Raw genomic sequence first — 17,395 nt, forward strand, 5'->3', positions numbered from 1 at the left:
AAAAAAATTCTCTGGTTCCAGCTCATTAAATTTGAACATTTTCTGGTTTCTTTAGTCTTCTAAGATAGTAAACTGAATATCTTTGGTTATGGACTGTTGATCGGGACATCTGAGGTTGCCTCTTCGGTTTTGGGAAACAGTGATTGACATTTTTCACCATTTTCTGACATTTTATAGACCAAACAACAAATCAATGAATCAAGAAAATAATCAACATATTAATCGATAATGAAAAGAGTCATTAGTTGCAGCCCTAGATGCCAAAGCCTATAGGTATAAAAAATACCATTAGAGAGATGCTAAATATAGGCTAGCTACAGATGAAAGGACACAGAAAAACAAACTGTCTCCATCACCAACTTGTGTTGAAATTCTCTTAAACTCTGTGCTGCGTTTTGGCTGAAAAAATATCTTTTGCAAGTCAAAGAAGGAGAGTAGATATAAGATTTAGAGACACACTGATAGTATGTGTCAGGATTGGTGCCAATCCAGCAAATTCATCCTCATCTGCTGATCTGAGTTTGAGTGCCAGAGAACAAGATCAGATTCAGACTGATGCTTTTGCAACAAGCTCTTTAGTTCGGCAAGTGTGTCCTGACATGAGAGTACTGCTGATTTTATATTTCATAGCTATTTCATAGGTTTCGTAGTGAAGTTGTGCAATCTAACCACTACTCTGTTTTATAAGACTTATTAAAAAATAATTTAAAAAAAAAAAAATCAACTATACTCAAATTCTTTTTTATTTTTCTTACAAGCTGTACCACCTCTGTGTTTGTGTGTATGTGTATAATTATCCGTGCACCCACAGAATTAGTCTACATAGGCATTGCTTTCATCCAAAAGTAGTGAATAAAATGTGGTTTACCTGTCATGGGTTCGCATGAAGTCCCAGGATTTCTTTGTGCCATTCTGTGAAGGAAACAAAATAAACAGCATAAGTGAAGACAATAAAAGCAGGACTGTTTTAATCCTTAAGCAATGTAGTTAGACTGTGGTTATGTGAGTCAGAGTCTGTATGCCTCTCGCTCCCCTTGTTGCATATGATTTGAATGGCAGGATGTCAAATCATCTCTGATTTATTTAATATGATTACTGCAAAAGTAATCAGCTGCCGCATGACTGCTGCTTGCTTGGACATGTGTAAGTAACATCACAAACCAAACCCAACAAAAAGTGGATCAACTGTAGCAGCAACAAGGATGTCGATGAAAAACACAAACTTTAAAGGTTCTATATGTAGGAATCAGAAATTCCTTCTCATTAGTGACACCTGTGGTGTATAAATAAGCTGTAGTCAACATCCTGGTGCTCGTGTTGCGAGACCATTGCAGGTGATGTCTTTTTCCTTGCTTACACTTCTCAGTTGCATAAAAGAACTCTAATGTTGTATTTTATACCGTGTTTCAGCAAAGCATCTCACCCTGTCAGTTAATAAAAAATGATTAATTCATGTAAATTGCTTCACAATTCTACATATAAGACCTTTAATGGTCATGATCTATTTTAATTATTTGCACACATGTTCTTGAAGCCAAAACTGAATTAGCAATGTACACCTTTATTCCCAATAAAGGTTATCTCATCACTTTGCAGACACATGAAAAGGACAATGAGGTTAACATCCCGATTGTCTGGTTTATTTTAAAGTTATTTTCATTCATAACAGATGGAGCGGGTATTTGCAGGTCTAGCTGCCAAACTGTACTGAGGGAAATTAAAATGATATGAAATTCATCACTTTTCTTTTTCATTCTTCACTGCCCTTTCAGTGTGAAATCAACAAATAGTTCTAATCCACTGCAACAGTTTCTCATGAGACTTCAGTCTTGCTGGTTTTCATTTTAGCACATTAGCATATCAACATGGTCAGGGTCAGTCTGCAAAGTGTTGTATGGTAAGTTCTGCGAGACAGGAATGGTAAGAGCTGCAAGTAACAGGCACTTAATTCAGTTTGGAGTTTTACCGTCATTCCTGTCATATGGAAAACTACAGGCTCTAAACGTGGCTGCTCATAGTATGCATGTCACAGTTTAAGGCTGCAATTAACTAATTATTATCAACATCAATTAATTTGACGATTATTTTCTCAATTAATCAATAAATAGTCTACAAAATGTCAGAAAAAAATGTCGATCATTGTTTGGTCCAAAGCCAGAGATGACGTCCTCAAATGTCTTGTTTTGTCCTGACCAATAGTCCACAACCAAAAGATATTCAGTTTACTGTCATAGACAACTAAAGAAACCAGAAAACATTCTCGTTTCATTGTTGGTTAATATATTTTTAATCAGTTAAATTCTAACCAGTAATCGGTTGATGAACTGAACCTTTTTTATTTGCAGAATTTTACGTATGTAAAGTAATCCCTGTAAGCAAAAAGCACAACGTTTTTTCCTACTTTCAGCCCAAGACGTCATCGGCTCATGACGGATTTCTTTATATGGTCATCTGCTCCACGCACAGCGTGCGCGTTCACTGCTCTGCTCCGTTAACATTATGGCATTTTTCCATTGTTTAGGGGATAGTCACGCCAAGCTATGACTTGAGTCGAGTTGGCACACTGTGGGTGTTTTTCCATTACACAGCACAGCAAAGTAAAATAAGATGTTTACCTATTGGAGGTGTGCTAGTCGTCTGCAGCTCTTCGTCAAACATCATCATCACTGCAGCTCTTTCTGTTTGTACTGTTCCTTCCTGCATTATTTCTAACTGATCCTCTGAACAAAGAGTTATATCTCCATATGTTGTTGTGTCGAACGGTTTTTAGAGCTGCTGACGAAGCTCTACTAATTCTGTTAGGAACACATTTCATTTCCTGTTTCTTCACAATAAAAGTCTCCCATTATTTAGTCATTTAAAAGCTTTTATTTATAGCAGTGAAGCAGGAAATGTTGGGTTTCCATTGGCAGTAACTTAACATGACTCTAATACGACTGCAGGCTTGTGGAAAGCTGGCCAATCAGAACAGAGTGGGCTAATCGGGTGGGGGGGGGGGGGGGCCTTCAAGAGACAGGAGCTAAGACTACCTGTTAGAGACAGAGGCTGAACTGAGGGGCTGCATAAAGGGCCAGTATAAAATAAATAAGGAGTTTTTTGAACTGTGAATCATGCAAAGCTACCCTAGTGGAGTCCCACAGTAAAAATATAGAGCTGGAAATGAGCATAATAGGTCCCCTTTAAACTATATATTAGTAGCCATTTTCAAAGATTTATGTTCAGTAAGAACAAATGCTCTTGGGGCTGAGTGCCACAGACACGCTGGGAAGTCGGTAAGTGCCAAGAGCATTTTTTTGGTTTTGGTCTTTTTATGGGATTTGTTGACAATGATAAAAAAATATATAGAATATCTAGTGTATCCTTTAACTTCTTGGAGGTATAACCAGCAAAAACAAAATATCCAGCCCTCTCATAACATCGTAATTTAAAAGGCAGCTCCCTCAGTCCACACCAACACCAGAGCACACACTGCCACACACACACTAACACACACATAGACACACCAATTTGGTATTGCCAGCCTGTCACCGCTCATATAGCATTGTAAATAACTCCATCCCAGCCCATGATGGTGGGGTCAGCATTTTTACAGAAGGGTAGCGCCCACCCTCCGATTCCCCCCCAATGTCACCCCGGTGAGTAAGTGGCTCAAGGTTGAGCCTTACTGCCCGGCCACCTCAGTATTTACATGTGACGTCAGAGGTGGGAGCTGTGTGCAGGCAATCTCCACTAACCTTGAGGCTCAGGGGAAAGATGGCGACCAAAACACAGCGGTAGCGGAGCAGTTTTCCAGACAAACTAGGCTGCAGCCTGGTAAGATGAGTTGTGGTTGTCGGTTGTGTACAGCTGGCATGGGGGGAAGTCAAGGACCTTGCCTAGCCCCAACTGTGGACATCGTCACATGCCAATTTGGTAGACATCGCCCAACCCTAATATCTAGTATTGTTTTTACCATTTGCATCAACTCAACAAATGTGTGAATTAAACTGAAACATAAGTATTCCTCTCTCCACATCATATGCTGTATAAATATAGTAAAGTTGGCCTATATTTTCTATGCCTGAGGAAATATGGCCTTGATTCAAATTTAGGCTACACCTCCTCTCCACCCACAAGCTCTTTCAGACACATGGATGACAGCTTTCCCAGAACAGGCTTATTTCAGCTACAATAGATTTGTCTTCTTCCTCTGTGCGTGTGCCGTGGTGCAGTTTCAGTACCACCCAAGAAATGGGAGGATGTGAAATGGCAAGCTAATTGCGCTGATAGAATCAGACATAATAAAGCTACTGTTGTGGCAACAGGATTTGAGTTAGGATGTGATGCTGTGTCAAGATGTACTCTGAGCTGCAATGTGCAACTTTTAGATTTCTATCTAAAGGAAATAAATCAGGTAGATTGAAGAGTGAGAGGGAGTTTGTTTCCTTTCACATAAGTCTCTCACATTTCCTTAAATTCTCAAATGAATTCTGATGCGGGATATAAATATCACAGACTGAATATGGTTGTAGGAAATTACAGAGATGATAATAGTGTAATACATTCACATTTGCATCTAAGGAGGATGTTTGAGGAAAGCACTGCAATGCTTTTATTACCCAATTTATCAACAAAATCTTATCTCCTTAGTCATCCATGAAAGTTACAGTCATTCCTACCTTCCACCCAGCTTCTATTGAAAACAAAAGTCCTCAAAATCCTCTCAACAAACATTCAAATTACATTGTGCAAGACCTAGCAGGTCACCGCCACAGGGCCTCAATGAAGCCAAACTAGTGTAGCGGCGTTCATGCATCATTAACTATCATGTTAGGGTGTGAAATGAGAGGTCTGTGCAGGTTTAGTTACAGTATTAATATTGTGCCATCTTTATGGACTGTGAAAGATATTATGTCAGGTATTTGTTTACTGAGCTGAAAACACACACTGAGACCGGCCAACACGCATTAATTTGAAAAATAACTGAAAAACAATTATTACATTGCAGCCCCATAAATGATTATATTTTTCATTCTGGGATGCACAATGTGATGTATGTCAGTGGTTCCCAACTGGTCTAGCCTCAGGGTCTAGATTTTCTCTCAGCCATCAGGTCACAGTCCACATATTGCCTAACTCAGTATATTTCCATGCATCCATTCCACCGTCAATGGATTCAAACTCACAGCCTTCTTGTTGTGAGGAGACAGGGCTAACCACTGCTGCCCACAAAATGAGGCGTAAAGCTCAATAATTTGCATTGCAGCAAGAGAGTGCAATTAGGGTTTTAAACTAACCAAATAAAAACAACACTACAATTATTACAACAGTAGTTACAACTAATTCAGTCTTATTCACCAGCACATAAACAGATAAACAATACAAAGAACAGGGCAATACAACAGCTGCATGGCTGATAATTATAAATTGTTTTCAAGCTAGATTTCAAACCAGACTTCTTAACATAAGACAGATTTCTTTCCTTCTTTTTTGTGTTCAGTGTTAGTAAAACCGAACTGAATATATTGTGTGTAAGAAAGACCGCTACAGTCAACGATCGTGCGAGCCGAGGGTCACATGACCCACAAAGCTGGCATCGATAGGTTACTTGTACTAAGTTGCATGTTGTAGCGCTGCCGCTGACTTGGAAGTGAGAAATGGTACTTTAAAATAAAATGTTGTCCCAGATATTCGATACATTTCCAAGTATTTCTTGCTGACCAAAATGTTCACGACTCACCCGGAATGAACCGCTTTTGGACAGCAACCCACCAGTTGGGAACCACTGATGTATGTGTCAGATAAAATTTAGAGAAAGCAATGTACTCTGTCCAGAACTTGAACTGTGTCTTGTAGGAACTCATACACTGAACCAGATGAAAAACGATGACCTGAAGGCAGAGGTGATACCCTTTCATCTGTGCTCTTGCTTCAGCTATTAGTGAAGCGTTGTCAAAACTCCTCACTGTGGAGTCGTGAGAGACGCTCTGCCTGCTGCAGACAGTCTACTGTTGTAATTACTCCCATGTCAACAAAGTGTGCGAGTGTCTTACACGCCATCATTCCTCCTTGAGGCCAAGCCAGCCACACCCCTCTCACTTTTCCTCAGTGAAAGCTAAACTACTGCGAAGGCGTGTGTCATAAATCATTTGTCCTGACTGAGGCGGGGATGCACTTCTCGTGGCTTTCTGCTTTGTAAAGAGTGCTTATTGAATAATGGATGAGACAGAGCATTTTTCCTGTCAATGTGCCTTTTAAAGGCAAATTATAGGGTATTTGTGTAAGTGAATTATTAGATAAATACTAGGGCTATGCTGCTCTTGATCCCAATCTTTATGGTTGCTTTTGATGAATGTTTTGTCTGTCAAAATAACAAACTAAGCAGATATCATAAACTGTTCTCAGATATATAAAAACACTGACCAAAATACAATACCCAAAATACCCAAATACTTAGAATGATAAACTCCTGATTATACCATTCAGAAGCACTTGAAAATGTCCTCCAAGCTCTGTGATGAACACACAGCTGTCATCTTGATGCCTGAATAACTAGGTTACCTTACAGTAGTATAGGGCAGCAACTAACGGTTACATTTATTATCAACTCATCTGACGATTATTTTGTCAATTTATTGATTTATTGTTTCCCAAAGATCAAGGTGACATCCTCAAAATTTCCTGATAGACAGTCCAAACCCAAAAGATATTCAATTTACTATTACAGACGACTAAAAAAAACAGAAAATACTCATTTGACGATCTATTGCCAGAGAATTTGGGCATTTTTTTCTTAAAAAATGACACAAACTGAGTAATTCACTATCAAAACAGTTGACTTTTGACTAATAGAATAGTTCATAAAGCTCTCCACCCACTCTAAAATATCTAAATTCCTCAACTTTACTGCCACATGGTCTGTTCCAACTTCAGTGTTTCCTCTATATTCATTCAGCAGCTGCTAAAATTTCACACGATCATTAATATCAATGTACTATTAATGATTATCACTCTAACTCTGTAAACACGATAACACCCTATGTTATTGTAGATTTGTTTTGAGTCATCCTCCCTCTACTCATTCTTCAAAGGACATCTACGTGAAAGGTACTGTTATAAGAGTAGCGTAGATCCATTAAGGAATAGGGCAGTGCATAATGTGTGTGTGTGTGTGTGGTTGAGTGAGCGGCAGAAAAGTGACGGTGAATGTGAGCGGAGCAGAGGAAAAGGTTAGCAGTAAGTTGCCAGTTTGGCAGCAAATGTACAGTACAATCTACAGTGTGTCAGATAATAAATGCTGCAGCTTCTCAAGACCAAGAGAAGTCTTGTCCATTGTTTCCCCTACAGTTGGAAAAGTGAAGGGGGTTAGCCCCAAGTTAGCAACAATGGGCTAGCCTAACCTTTTCTTATGAAAACCCAATGTACTCACAAGTGCACAGGAGACAGGGAAAACATTGAATTAAAATGTATTTAAAGTTACATTAAGCCTAGTCCACTACCAACTTGATGTTATATTCCTGAACTGTAACAAAGATGTTATTACCGGCTATCTCGTACACATGTCATACATGGTCAAAACAGTCATTTTATGCCCATTAAAAGTATCTAACAATACTATTAACTGTTGCAAATAAAAAACTATATATGTTCCTGCATTCCAGTCCACAAAGTCCACCTATTATACTCATCGAAATACACTTCACTGTACATAAGCTACACATAAACTGCTGCGTGAACTTAATGTTTGAATGTATATAACATGTGATTACAACATTAAATTTACCAAATACCAACATGCACCTGACTGGCTCTTACAACAGAGTTTCAGAGTGATGCCAGGGAGAGGAAACATCATCTTTCCAACAGGGAGTTACAGGATTCAGAAAATGTGGTTTAATATTGAAAAACACCAGCACCAACAATACCAGTAATATCATCTAGAGACAAGAGAGAAACAACAGCTGGACATAGTAGAAGAGTTCTGTCAGGACTGGGCCCTGGCAGTAAATATGAAAAAAACTCATGTCATGATTTTTCAAAAACACCCCAGATGTCAGGAGAACAAATACCAGTTGACCATAAATAATCATATCATTGAACATAGAATGAGTTATATCTACCTCAGTTAAACTATAAAAGCATCAGGGAGTTGCAATATGGCAGTGAATGCACTAAAAGAAAAACTCGAACAACTCTGAATGCAATTAAGAGAAAATATTATAAAAATTGTATATATTCCAATTAAAATCTGGCTTAAAATAATTGATAGTGTCATTGTGCAGTATGGTAGTAAAGTATGGGGTCCACTCAGTCATATTAGCTATGAACAAACAACAACAGTCTTTACATACAGAATTCTGCAGAATTTTCCACGTACACAGAAAAACACCAACAAATGCATGTAGAGCAGAATTAGGCAGGTACCCGCTGATAATTAACATTCAAAAGAGAGCATTCCAATTTTTTAATCACCTTAAATCCAGTCCCCTAGACACCCTCCATCCCAAAGCCCTCAAAACCCAAGAGCTGAGCCCAGAAAAGAGTCCCCTATGTCAGCTGGTGCTGAGACTAAATCCCCCCCCTCTCAGACACACTCTGACCAGTCTCACACCAACACTGCTTTCCAAACACCAATCAGAGTAAACCAAATTATAACACGATGTAAAGAAACCTATTTGGAACATTGGGCATTGAACTAAAAGCCAAAGTAGATTAGACTGTTATCTGGTCATAAAAGGAGATTATGAATTAGCAAGATATCTCTGTACTGTCAGAGATAGAAAGCAGAGACAGATCATAATCAAGTACAGGCTCACTGACCAAAAACTGGCAACTGGCAATCAAAAAGACAACACTAAAAATCATGGCAACCCAAAAAAACCCCAAAACAAACAGAAAATATGGTCACTGTTCGACGGGTGAGGCTGAGACTACAATGTAAAACATTCAATGAAATAAGGTACATTTAGTTTAACAATTTCAACTGTAAAATTTAAGATTTCAAAGAGTGTAATGACCTCTCAAAATTAAAAATACTCCTAGTAGAAGGAGACAGGGCATATCCTGCTGCCCAATATGTATTAACATGTCACGACCTGAGGGGCAGTGAATGACCTAGACACACACACACACACACACACACACACACACACACACGACACATATAATTAATATATATGAATCTTACTATAACTAACATATATATCAATATTAATGTTGTGTTAATGTTCATATTATTATTCTTTTGTTGTATTTTGATGCTTTGGCAACACTGTTCTCTAAACGTTCATGCCAATAAAGCCCATTGAATTGAATTGACTGATAGCAAATAATTATGTTTTAGTCTATTTACAGTAATCATATCAAAATTTCACAATTAATTTTGACTTTGATTGATGTTTAAAAGGCTGTAAAGATGACATGTTTGCCCTCCAGCGACCACATGTGAGGTGAAACTACTCATCATGAATGTGTCACCAAACACACACACATACACGCACACAAACACATATTCCCTCTCTGGTATCCTGTCACCACTCACAGATGGTGGGGTTCCCCTCATTACTCAGCCCACTTGCTGAGAGAAGTGGGGCGGGGACGGCTTGAATGGCCCAGGGGAGACGAGAGAATCATGGCCGACATGGATTACGACAGAGAGATTAGCCCATGGAGAGAGAGAGACAGAGAGAGAGAGAGAGAATAGCAGGGACAGGCTACACAGGACCTTGAAATTAATGTGGTCCCTCTGGCTTTGGGCGTCAGAAATGACAGGCTCCTGTGTGAATGGCTATTGTAGAGAGGGGTGTATGGGCTTGATCTTTTAGGTGCTTAAAGTCTAATAACCATCGCTACCGCTGTAATGCAATCACGTCACGCCCACCACAGAGTCTAGCTGATCACCGTGGTCTAGACAGTTACGTGTTCACAACATCGGATCTTCTTTTTCAATGGATGAAGTAGTGATGTAAAACTGACTCCTACACAGATTGTTGCATTATGGGGTGTTTGTTGCCTTGGTGTTGCTAGGCTAGCGAGTGTCTTAAAGTCTGTTTATAGTGAGTGTGTTAGTCAATCAGCGCTAAAAGTGTTTAATTAGTCCAGTTTAACCTGCAGGAGTTTCTGAAGACTCGTGTAACGTGTTTTTCTGCCACGAAGAAAATAAATTCATGATGAGCGAGAATGAGTTCAAAGTGTCTTCCAACATTTCTACTGCGGAAACAGAACATGTCAAACTGCCAAATACCACTGTGACAAACAGGCAGTCTTATAAATGCTAACTGCTGGAGAAAATCACTTTTAACTGCTTCTAAGAGCCTGGCCGCAGAGTGTGAGTATGTAACTATACTGTGACGTTATTTTCAAAAAGTATTTTTCCAAAAACGTGTTGGAAAAGGTGGTGTCGTCTTATAATGAGGGTCGCCTTAGATACAGTATTTAGGAACCTATTATTTTATAACATCTGAGGTTTTAATTTTTTTTTTTTTTTTTATGCAGTTACCGCGACGGTTTGAATGGAAAAAAAAAAATCAATATGTGGCAGCTCTAACCATCACAAACACACACCTCCTGCACCGACTACACTATAAAGCCGGCAGCTGCAGCTAAAAAAGAAAAGAAAAATCAACCACTGTCCACAAATACTCTTTGCATCTCACATGTTTTTGCTTTGCTTTTTCTGGATTTAGCTTCAGTCTGTCTTCTCACCAGCCTCAACAAAGGCAGCAAGGCTATTACACACACATTACAACCCTTGAACTACTGATCGGCAAAGCTTAAAGAACAAAGGAATCACATTTTCACTAATGTACGTTAATTAACAGCCACACCTGCATAAACTGATCAACCGGTAATGAGGAATTACAGCATCAGCGGCATTAAAACAGCCTGACAAGTGGGCCCTTATCCACAAGGACACACTTTTTAAGTACACACTCATGTGACTGTGTCCTCCAGTGAAGTCCTCATGAAGGCATGTAAACCTCAAATCACATCAAGTCATTTTACATGTTCATGTCGCTCTAACGCAAACTGACTGAGATATCGCTGACTACTTTGGAAGACTTGATCGCAGCCTGTTTTCTGTTTTAACCTCTGTTAACCACAATTGTACACAAAATGCTTTTTAATGGCATGGTCAGTGGAATATAGGTGAGTTAAATGCAATAAATTAAGGCTGTTGTGGTGCTGAAACACTAATTGATAAGTCTACAGCTGCAACCATTAGTCAATTAATCAATTACTCGATCGACAGAAAATTAATCGACAATTATTTTGATAATCGAATAATCATTTTGGTCATTTTTAAAGCAAATGCCCAAAATTTGCTGTTTTTACTTCTCAAATGTGATGATTTAATGCTTTTCTTTGTCATAGGTGATAGTAAACTGAAGAGAACGTCTTTGGGTTTTGAACTGTTGGTCGGACAAAAGAAGACGTCTCTGGGAAACTGTAACGTTCATTTCTCACTGTGAGGACTAAACCATTAATGCATTAATCAAGAAAATATTTGCCAGATTCATTGATAATGAAAATAATTGTTAGTTCCAGCGCTAGATAAGTCGATTGACAGAAGATTAATTAACAACAGTTTTGATAATCTATCATTTGTGGAAATTATGCCAAACTTTGATTGGTGCCAGCTTCCTGGTTTTCTCGGTTTTGGTTATTTATGTCACTGTAAATTGAATAATTTGGGGATTTTGGACTGCTGGGTGGACAAAAGATTTGGGCTCTGTAAAATTTTTAATGTTCATTTTTCACTAATTAGACTAATAAGTATAAAATGTCTCTTATTCTTCATATTTAAAAGTGTTGTTGTTTGTTAATGCCATGTCTTAATGTCTGCCTCCATTAACTGTCATGTTGTTTTTGATGTTGTGTGGGGAAGCCAAAGACTAATTCCCACATTGCGGACGATAAAGTTACTAACTAACAAAATCATTAATAAATTAATTTATGAAAGAATTGACAGATTTATCGATAATAATCATTAGTTGCAGATCTAGCTGGAAGAAGTATTGCCATGCTACTAAGAATGTCTTCAATAACATGTATCACGATGGAAAACTAAATTTAAAATGCTATATAAAATAATCAAATGGAAATTTGATGCAATGCACTGTGTTCCATTGTTATTTATTACTTTTCCCAGATAAATCTGAAGCTTCAACAACAAATGTTATTCTTTTTGAATCACAATTTGCTTGCAATCATTAATTTATGTTTTGTAGAATTTTGTAAAATTAAAAATACTTTTCCACTTATGGTTAATAAATGGTCAGACTGAACGATGACCCTGCTCTAAATCATAGTTTTAAAACATGAAGACAATCCTCTCTCCCCCTCCAGGACATACATAAATTCATACACATAAGGGTCATTTGTGTTTTAAGATCATAATGGATCTCATGTTCATTGAAGGAGTGAGGGGCGACGGGCTGTAAGCTATACAAGATGAATAATTCTAGATGAATAATTCAAATCATTATAATGAATAAACGGAAGGCAATTAGCCTGCTTTAAGTAGCAACTCGTGATTCAACATAAGCACGAGGCAACAAAGATAAGAGGGGTTTCCCTGAGTCAACAAGGCACAATCACCTGCTTTGTAGAGAGGCGAGGGAGAGGAGACAAAACACCAATAAACACTAATGATGAAGAGAGCCTCTCAGGCGTGACATTACCTACTTTTAGAGTGTGTTTCTGTGAGTGTATTTTTGTCAGTGACCACAGCGAGGCTGCAGATGTGCGGTGGAGCATAAAAGGTTCGGGGAAGAGATGCTCTCTCAGTGTGATCGAAAAAGCCTTTGTGGGGAGTCCCTGAACAGCCCATCCTGATCTGCTGAGGAGAGGATGACGAGGATGAAAGGGAGGACAGTCCACCACCATCATCTCTTTTGTTGTCCATCTGCTGTCTTAGCCGTTCCGCCAGTCTCTTGACAAGCTTAACCCCCCCCCCCCCCCCCTTCTCCTGTCACAGGTGTGAACCCCAAATGGTAAAAAAAAAAATCCTCACTGAGCTCCTCTCATCACATGTGCCATAATTGAGCTTCTAAATTGAAGGCACGACTACAAAAGGCCACCTCAAAATCATATAGCAGTTGCAGTTTCTTTATGTTTTGTCATCTTTTATATAAATATAAAAATCTTGATATAGATGTAAATCTCTTTTCCATTCTGAGGTCTGAGCAATCATTTGTTTCAAGCGCAGAGCGGACAAAATAGCCTTTCTTGTATTACTAATGACGTGGACCAGCCTTCATTAATAAGACTAGTAGCTTAAATCTCTTGTCGTCTTCAATGGAAGTAGAAAGGACATTGGTGTATTTTCAGGTTTTTACATTTCTTCTATATCACTGTCCTTATTCAGGTTTTAGACATCAGAAGCCAGCGCCATCACTGAGTAATAGAAACTACACAAATATTTTGAAACCTAAAAATAAATTCATCTGGACTGCTGCCTGTGTTTGGGTAGAGAAGCATATCTCACTTTACTGGAGACCATTAGGACACACAGTCAGCACATTTCACTTTCTTTTAGTTGGAAGAAAGAAAAAAAAATATTTTTAATGAGGAACCTATAAAACACAGATAAATTAACTAGAGCTGCGAGGATTAGTTGATAATCGGCAACAATTTTGATAATCAAATCATCATTTTAGCCATTTTCTAAGCAAAAATGCTAAAACTTGCTGGTTTCAGCTTTTCAAATGTGATGATTTGAAGCTTTTCTGGATCATAAATGATCGTAAAAGTAAATCTCTTTAGATTTAGACAGTTGATCAGACAAAACAAGACATTTGAAGATGTCATCATAAGCTCTAAAATAAAAAAAATCATAACAGGCATTTTTCACCATTTTAAAGACAAAACAGTTTACCGAGAAAATAATCAGCAGATTAATCGATAATTTAAAATATTCGTAAAATGCAGCTCTTAAATCAGCTGCAGCAATACTGATTTAGATTCTTGTATCAGGATCATCATTCAATTTTCAATAATGAGCATTTATTGTGAAACATTGAGCCAGTTAACATGAGATTTGAGAGCTTTCAAACGTCTTACATTCATGTACAGTTTAGGAGATTTCACTCATCCACTCTGCCTGCCTTTGCCATGTCAACCTGGATGAGCAGCTAAAAATGGGTAGATGAATGGATGGAGAGCGACTATACCTGCACCCACAAGCCCTGTACAATACACCTATAATGCTGGAGTAAATCCATGCAGTGCCGAAGGATTACTAAATCTGAACAGTGAGCACTGCACCAACATCAGAGATGTTTCACATTAGAAAATCTGTTTTTGGCTTGAATGAGTCAGAAGCAGTCATAATTAACTAGGGTTGGGAGATATGACTGTATAAATGTATTAGAGGTCAGAGATTTTTACATGTTGTTCATACCTAGTAGTAATATCTCTGAGTGTAATAGGACATGGTGAGCAACACTGTAAATCAATGAGTAAGTCTGCTTTATAGCAATACAGGAATTTGATATTATTGCATCAGTGTAATGAAGTGCTGATGTTTATTTTCTCGATTAGTTGATTAGATGTCAGAAAATCTTAAAAACTGTTGATCACTGTTTCCCAATGAGAAGATAATCAGTTTACTGTCATAGAGGGCTTAAGAAACCAGAAAATATTCACATTTGAGAAGCCAGAATCAAAGAAGTATTAATTGATTATAAAAATAGTTGCTGATTAATTTTCTGTCAGTCAACCAATCGATTAATTGACTAATCGTAGCTCTGATGATTACATTTTAATAATTTGACTACCATGTAAAAATCTGCAAATGTGGTCATCTGCAGTGCACATTTCCCTACAAAGTTTAATGTCACATCCTGAACCCGTACTTATATTATAGTGTGATAAAACAGATATTTAAGAGTATGTAAACCTCAAGACATTTAAAGTCCCCTTCCACTCAAAAGTACGTTTTTCTTCTTTTTCCAGTCTTTTGAATGTTTTGCAGAATGATGTATGTGAAGAGTTTAATACTAGAAGTCTGTTTTCACATTCATCTGCTGAAAGTGGAAAGTTTCTCTGTACTCATTTTAAGAGGTGGGCTTACGAACATGATTTGTGACATCACAACTAGTTTGGATCCAATCCTGGTCCAATATTAAACTTACACAAGTGTGATGTAGAAACTTGAAGCCTCCACTGCACATATCAGACACAAATCATTATTCAAAGTAGGGTATTTTATATACATCTTAAACAAGTCTGGAGGAGGTCTTTAAACAAGTGAGTCTGTACAGTGTCCCTTGTATAAATCACTGTAAACTGTGAAGACCCCTGACCTACAGACTCCTTACACACCAGACTGCATTTACAGATGAGTCAGTTTAACAGTTAAGATCAACAAGTCTCACCTGACCCGCTATTCAGACGGGAAACTGCTTTTCTTGCCAACTCGCATTATATAAACCTCCTTACACTAATGTAAAGCATGTGCTAACGGTGATGCTCAACCCCCCCAAAAAAACCCTCTGCAGCAGCAAGCTACCGTTAGCATGTTAGCCTATAGCTGTCTCTGAGCTGCCAGGTTTCACAGAAAACACAACAGCAACTGTAAACCGACTGTATGTGAAAACACACCAAACACAAAGTCAGTGTGATTAAAGCAACGCCAATTGTTGCTACCAACGTCTGTGTTTGAGGTCAGCTTAGCCTTCATGTTATGCTAGCCTGCTAGCTGCCAAATGAATGGGGGGTTGGGCTAGCCCTCAGCATACAACAGCCGTTACACAGAAACAACTCACCTGGTTGTAGTGCACCCTGAACGGCTTCAGATAGTCGGATTCTGTGCACGGAACGACTTCAATGTTGTTAATCTCTTCCATAGTTCAGAGCTGGAGCGGGTTGGTGGCTCACCGATGTCTTGTCTGTCACCGCACACAAACTGACAGTGAAGGAATGTCTACGGAAGCCTGCAGAGGACATGAGACTGTCAGGGTAGCACAAGAGTTGGAAGGGAACAACGTCAAGGATGGTCGATAAAAAATGAAAAAATACAAGCATTTTATGGACCAGTAGCACTAATAGTAATGACTGCTTAAAATGGTTGTTTTATTTATTTATGGTTTTATTTCCATGTGTGAAAATCAATATGTGCACATTACATTAAAAAAAAACAAAAAAAAAAACAAATATATTTACACAATCCTGCAGTTAAAATAAAACAGTTTACATTCTGACAAATAGTCAAATAAGAGATCAGAAAACATAAATGAATGAAAGGGATAAAGAAACTGAACAGGAATATTAAGAGAAAAAAAGAAAAAAGGTAACAGTGAGGGGTGGGAGCTGTGGATGTAGGAAACAGCAGGTGGAGTTGAGGGAGGATGTGTTAGGGTTGTTGTCCAAAGTGTTTGCCTAAAATATGGGTTGTAAAGTTGTGCAGTCTACCAGTCCAACTTAAATAAAGTATTCACACAGCTGACTTTTGTGACCTTATTCATCATAAGGTAGCAGTGACTTTTTCCAGGTTTGAATGGTCTGACAGCTGATTGAGCCATTGTTGTACTGTTATTTTAGTCCTGTCTTTCCAGTGCAGTTACATGACTTTTTTTTTTGCTAGAGTTAATGAAATGAGGAGAACGCTATTGAAAAGTGGGTTGATGTTAATAGTGAAGAGATCACCAAGCAAGCATCAGGAGGGAGACACTGGAATGCTGAGATGCAGAATGTATTTGTATTTATGTATTTACTGGGACCATGTAAGACTGGGACCATGAGATGAAATTTAGAGTCAGTGGTTACAGAGCTGAGTAGTTTTTAGCAGATGTTTTAATTGGTTTTGAATGTACTGATGGAACTGCTGCTCTTCATATCATCAGGTAGGACATTCCACTGAGTTGTGTCTTTCACAGAGAATGCTGACTGCCCAAATGTAGTGCGACAAAATGGTCTGGTACAATCTTGTATAGAGGATATTCTGGAGGATCTAATAACTTACGGAGTGAGTGTACTCATAGCCACATAGTGGAGGAGGGGCCAAACTATTTAAAATTTTATAAACTAGGCACAAATTTGAGAATAATCTAAAATTCTCAAAGTTCAGTAAATTCTATTTCTCCATATCTACAGTGATGGAAATGCATTGGCTTTTTGTCCAGAGTTTTTAGACTTTGTTTATATAAGGACTCAAGAGGTTTTATGGCTGTTTCTCCAGCCTGCCCCCAACATGTGGTGCAATAAGACATATGGGAAAGAATCAGCACATGCATAAATATCTTGGCTGCAAGAAAGACAGTTTCTAATATGTCTAAAATTTGCTAAGTTATACTTCATGGTTTTAACCATTTTTTTTAACATGCTTCTTAAAGTTCAAATTTGGATCCAGTGTCACACCAAGATATTTAAAATCAGTGACTATGTCAATCCTTTCACCTTTGATGAGAATATC

At 38.2% G+C, this 17,395-nt stretch overlaps 1 protein-coding gene across 2 annotated transcripts in view; it reads right to left on the reverse strand.

Moving 5' to 3' along the window:
* nudt14 (nudix (nucleoside diphosphate linked moiety X)-type motif 14) overlaps positions 1-15,945 on the reverse strand; it is a 32,254-nt gene extending 16,309 nt beyond the window's left edge. The window contains exons 1-2 of one of the 2 annotated variants that reach the window (XM_044377413.1): positions 15,750-15,945; positions 869-912 (exon numbers count right to left, since the gene is read on the reverse strand). In XM_044377413.1, the coding sequence (XP_044233348.1) occupies positions 869-912; positions 15,750-15,830 (125 nt within the window). In that variant the 5' untranslated portion in view covers positions 15,831-15,945. The remainder of the gene's footprint in view (positions 1-868; positions 913-15,749) is intronic. The other variant, XM_044377412.1, reaches the window with a different exon arrangement.
* Positions 15,946-17,395: the final 1,450 nt, after the last annotated feature.

The sequence above is a fragment of the Thunnus albacares genome, chromosome 16 (assembly GCF_914725855.1).
Source record: "Thunnus albacares chromosome 16, fThuAlb1.1, whole genome shotgun sequence".
NCBI classification, from domain to species: domain Eukaryota; kingdom Metazoa; phylum Chordata; class Actinopteri; order Scombriformes; family Scombridae; genus Thunnus; species Thunnus albacares.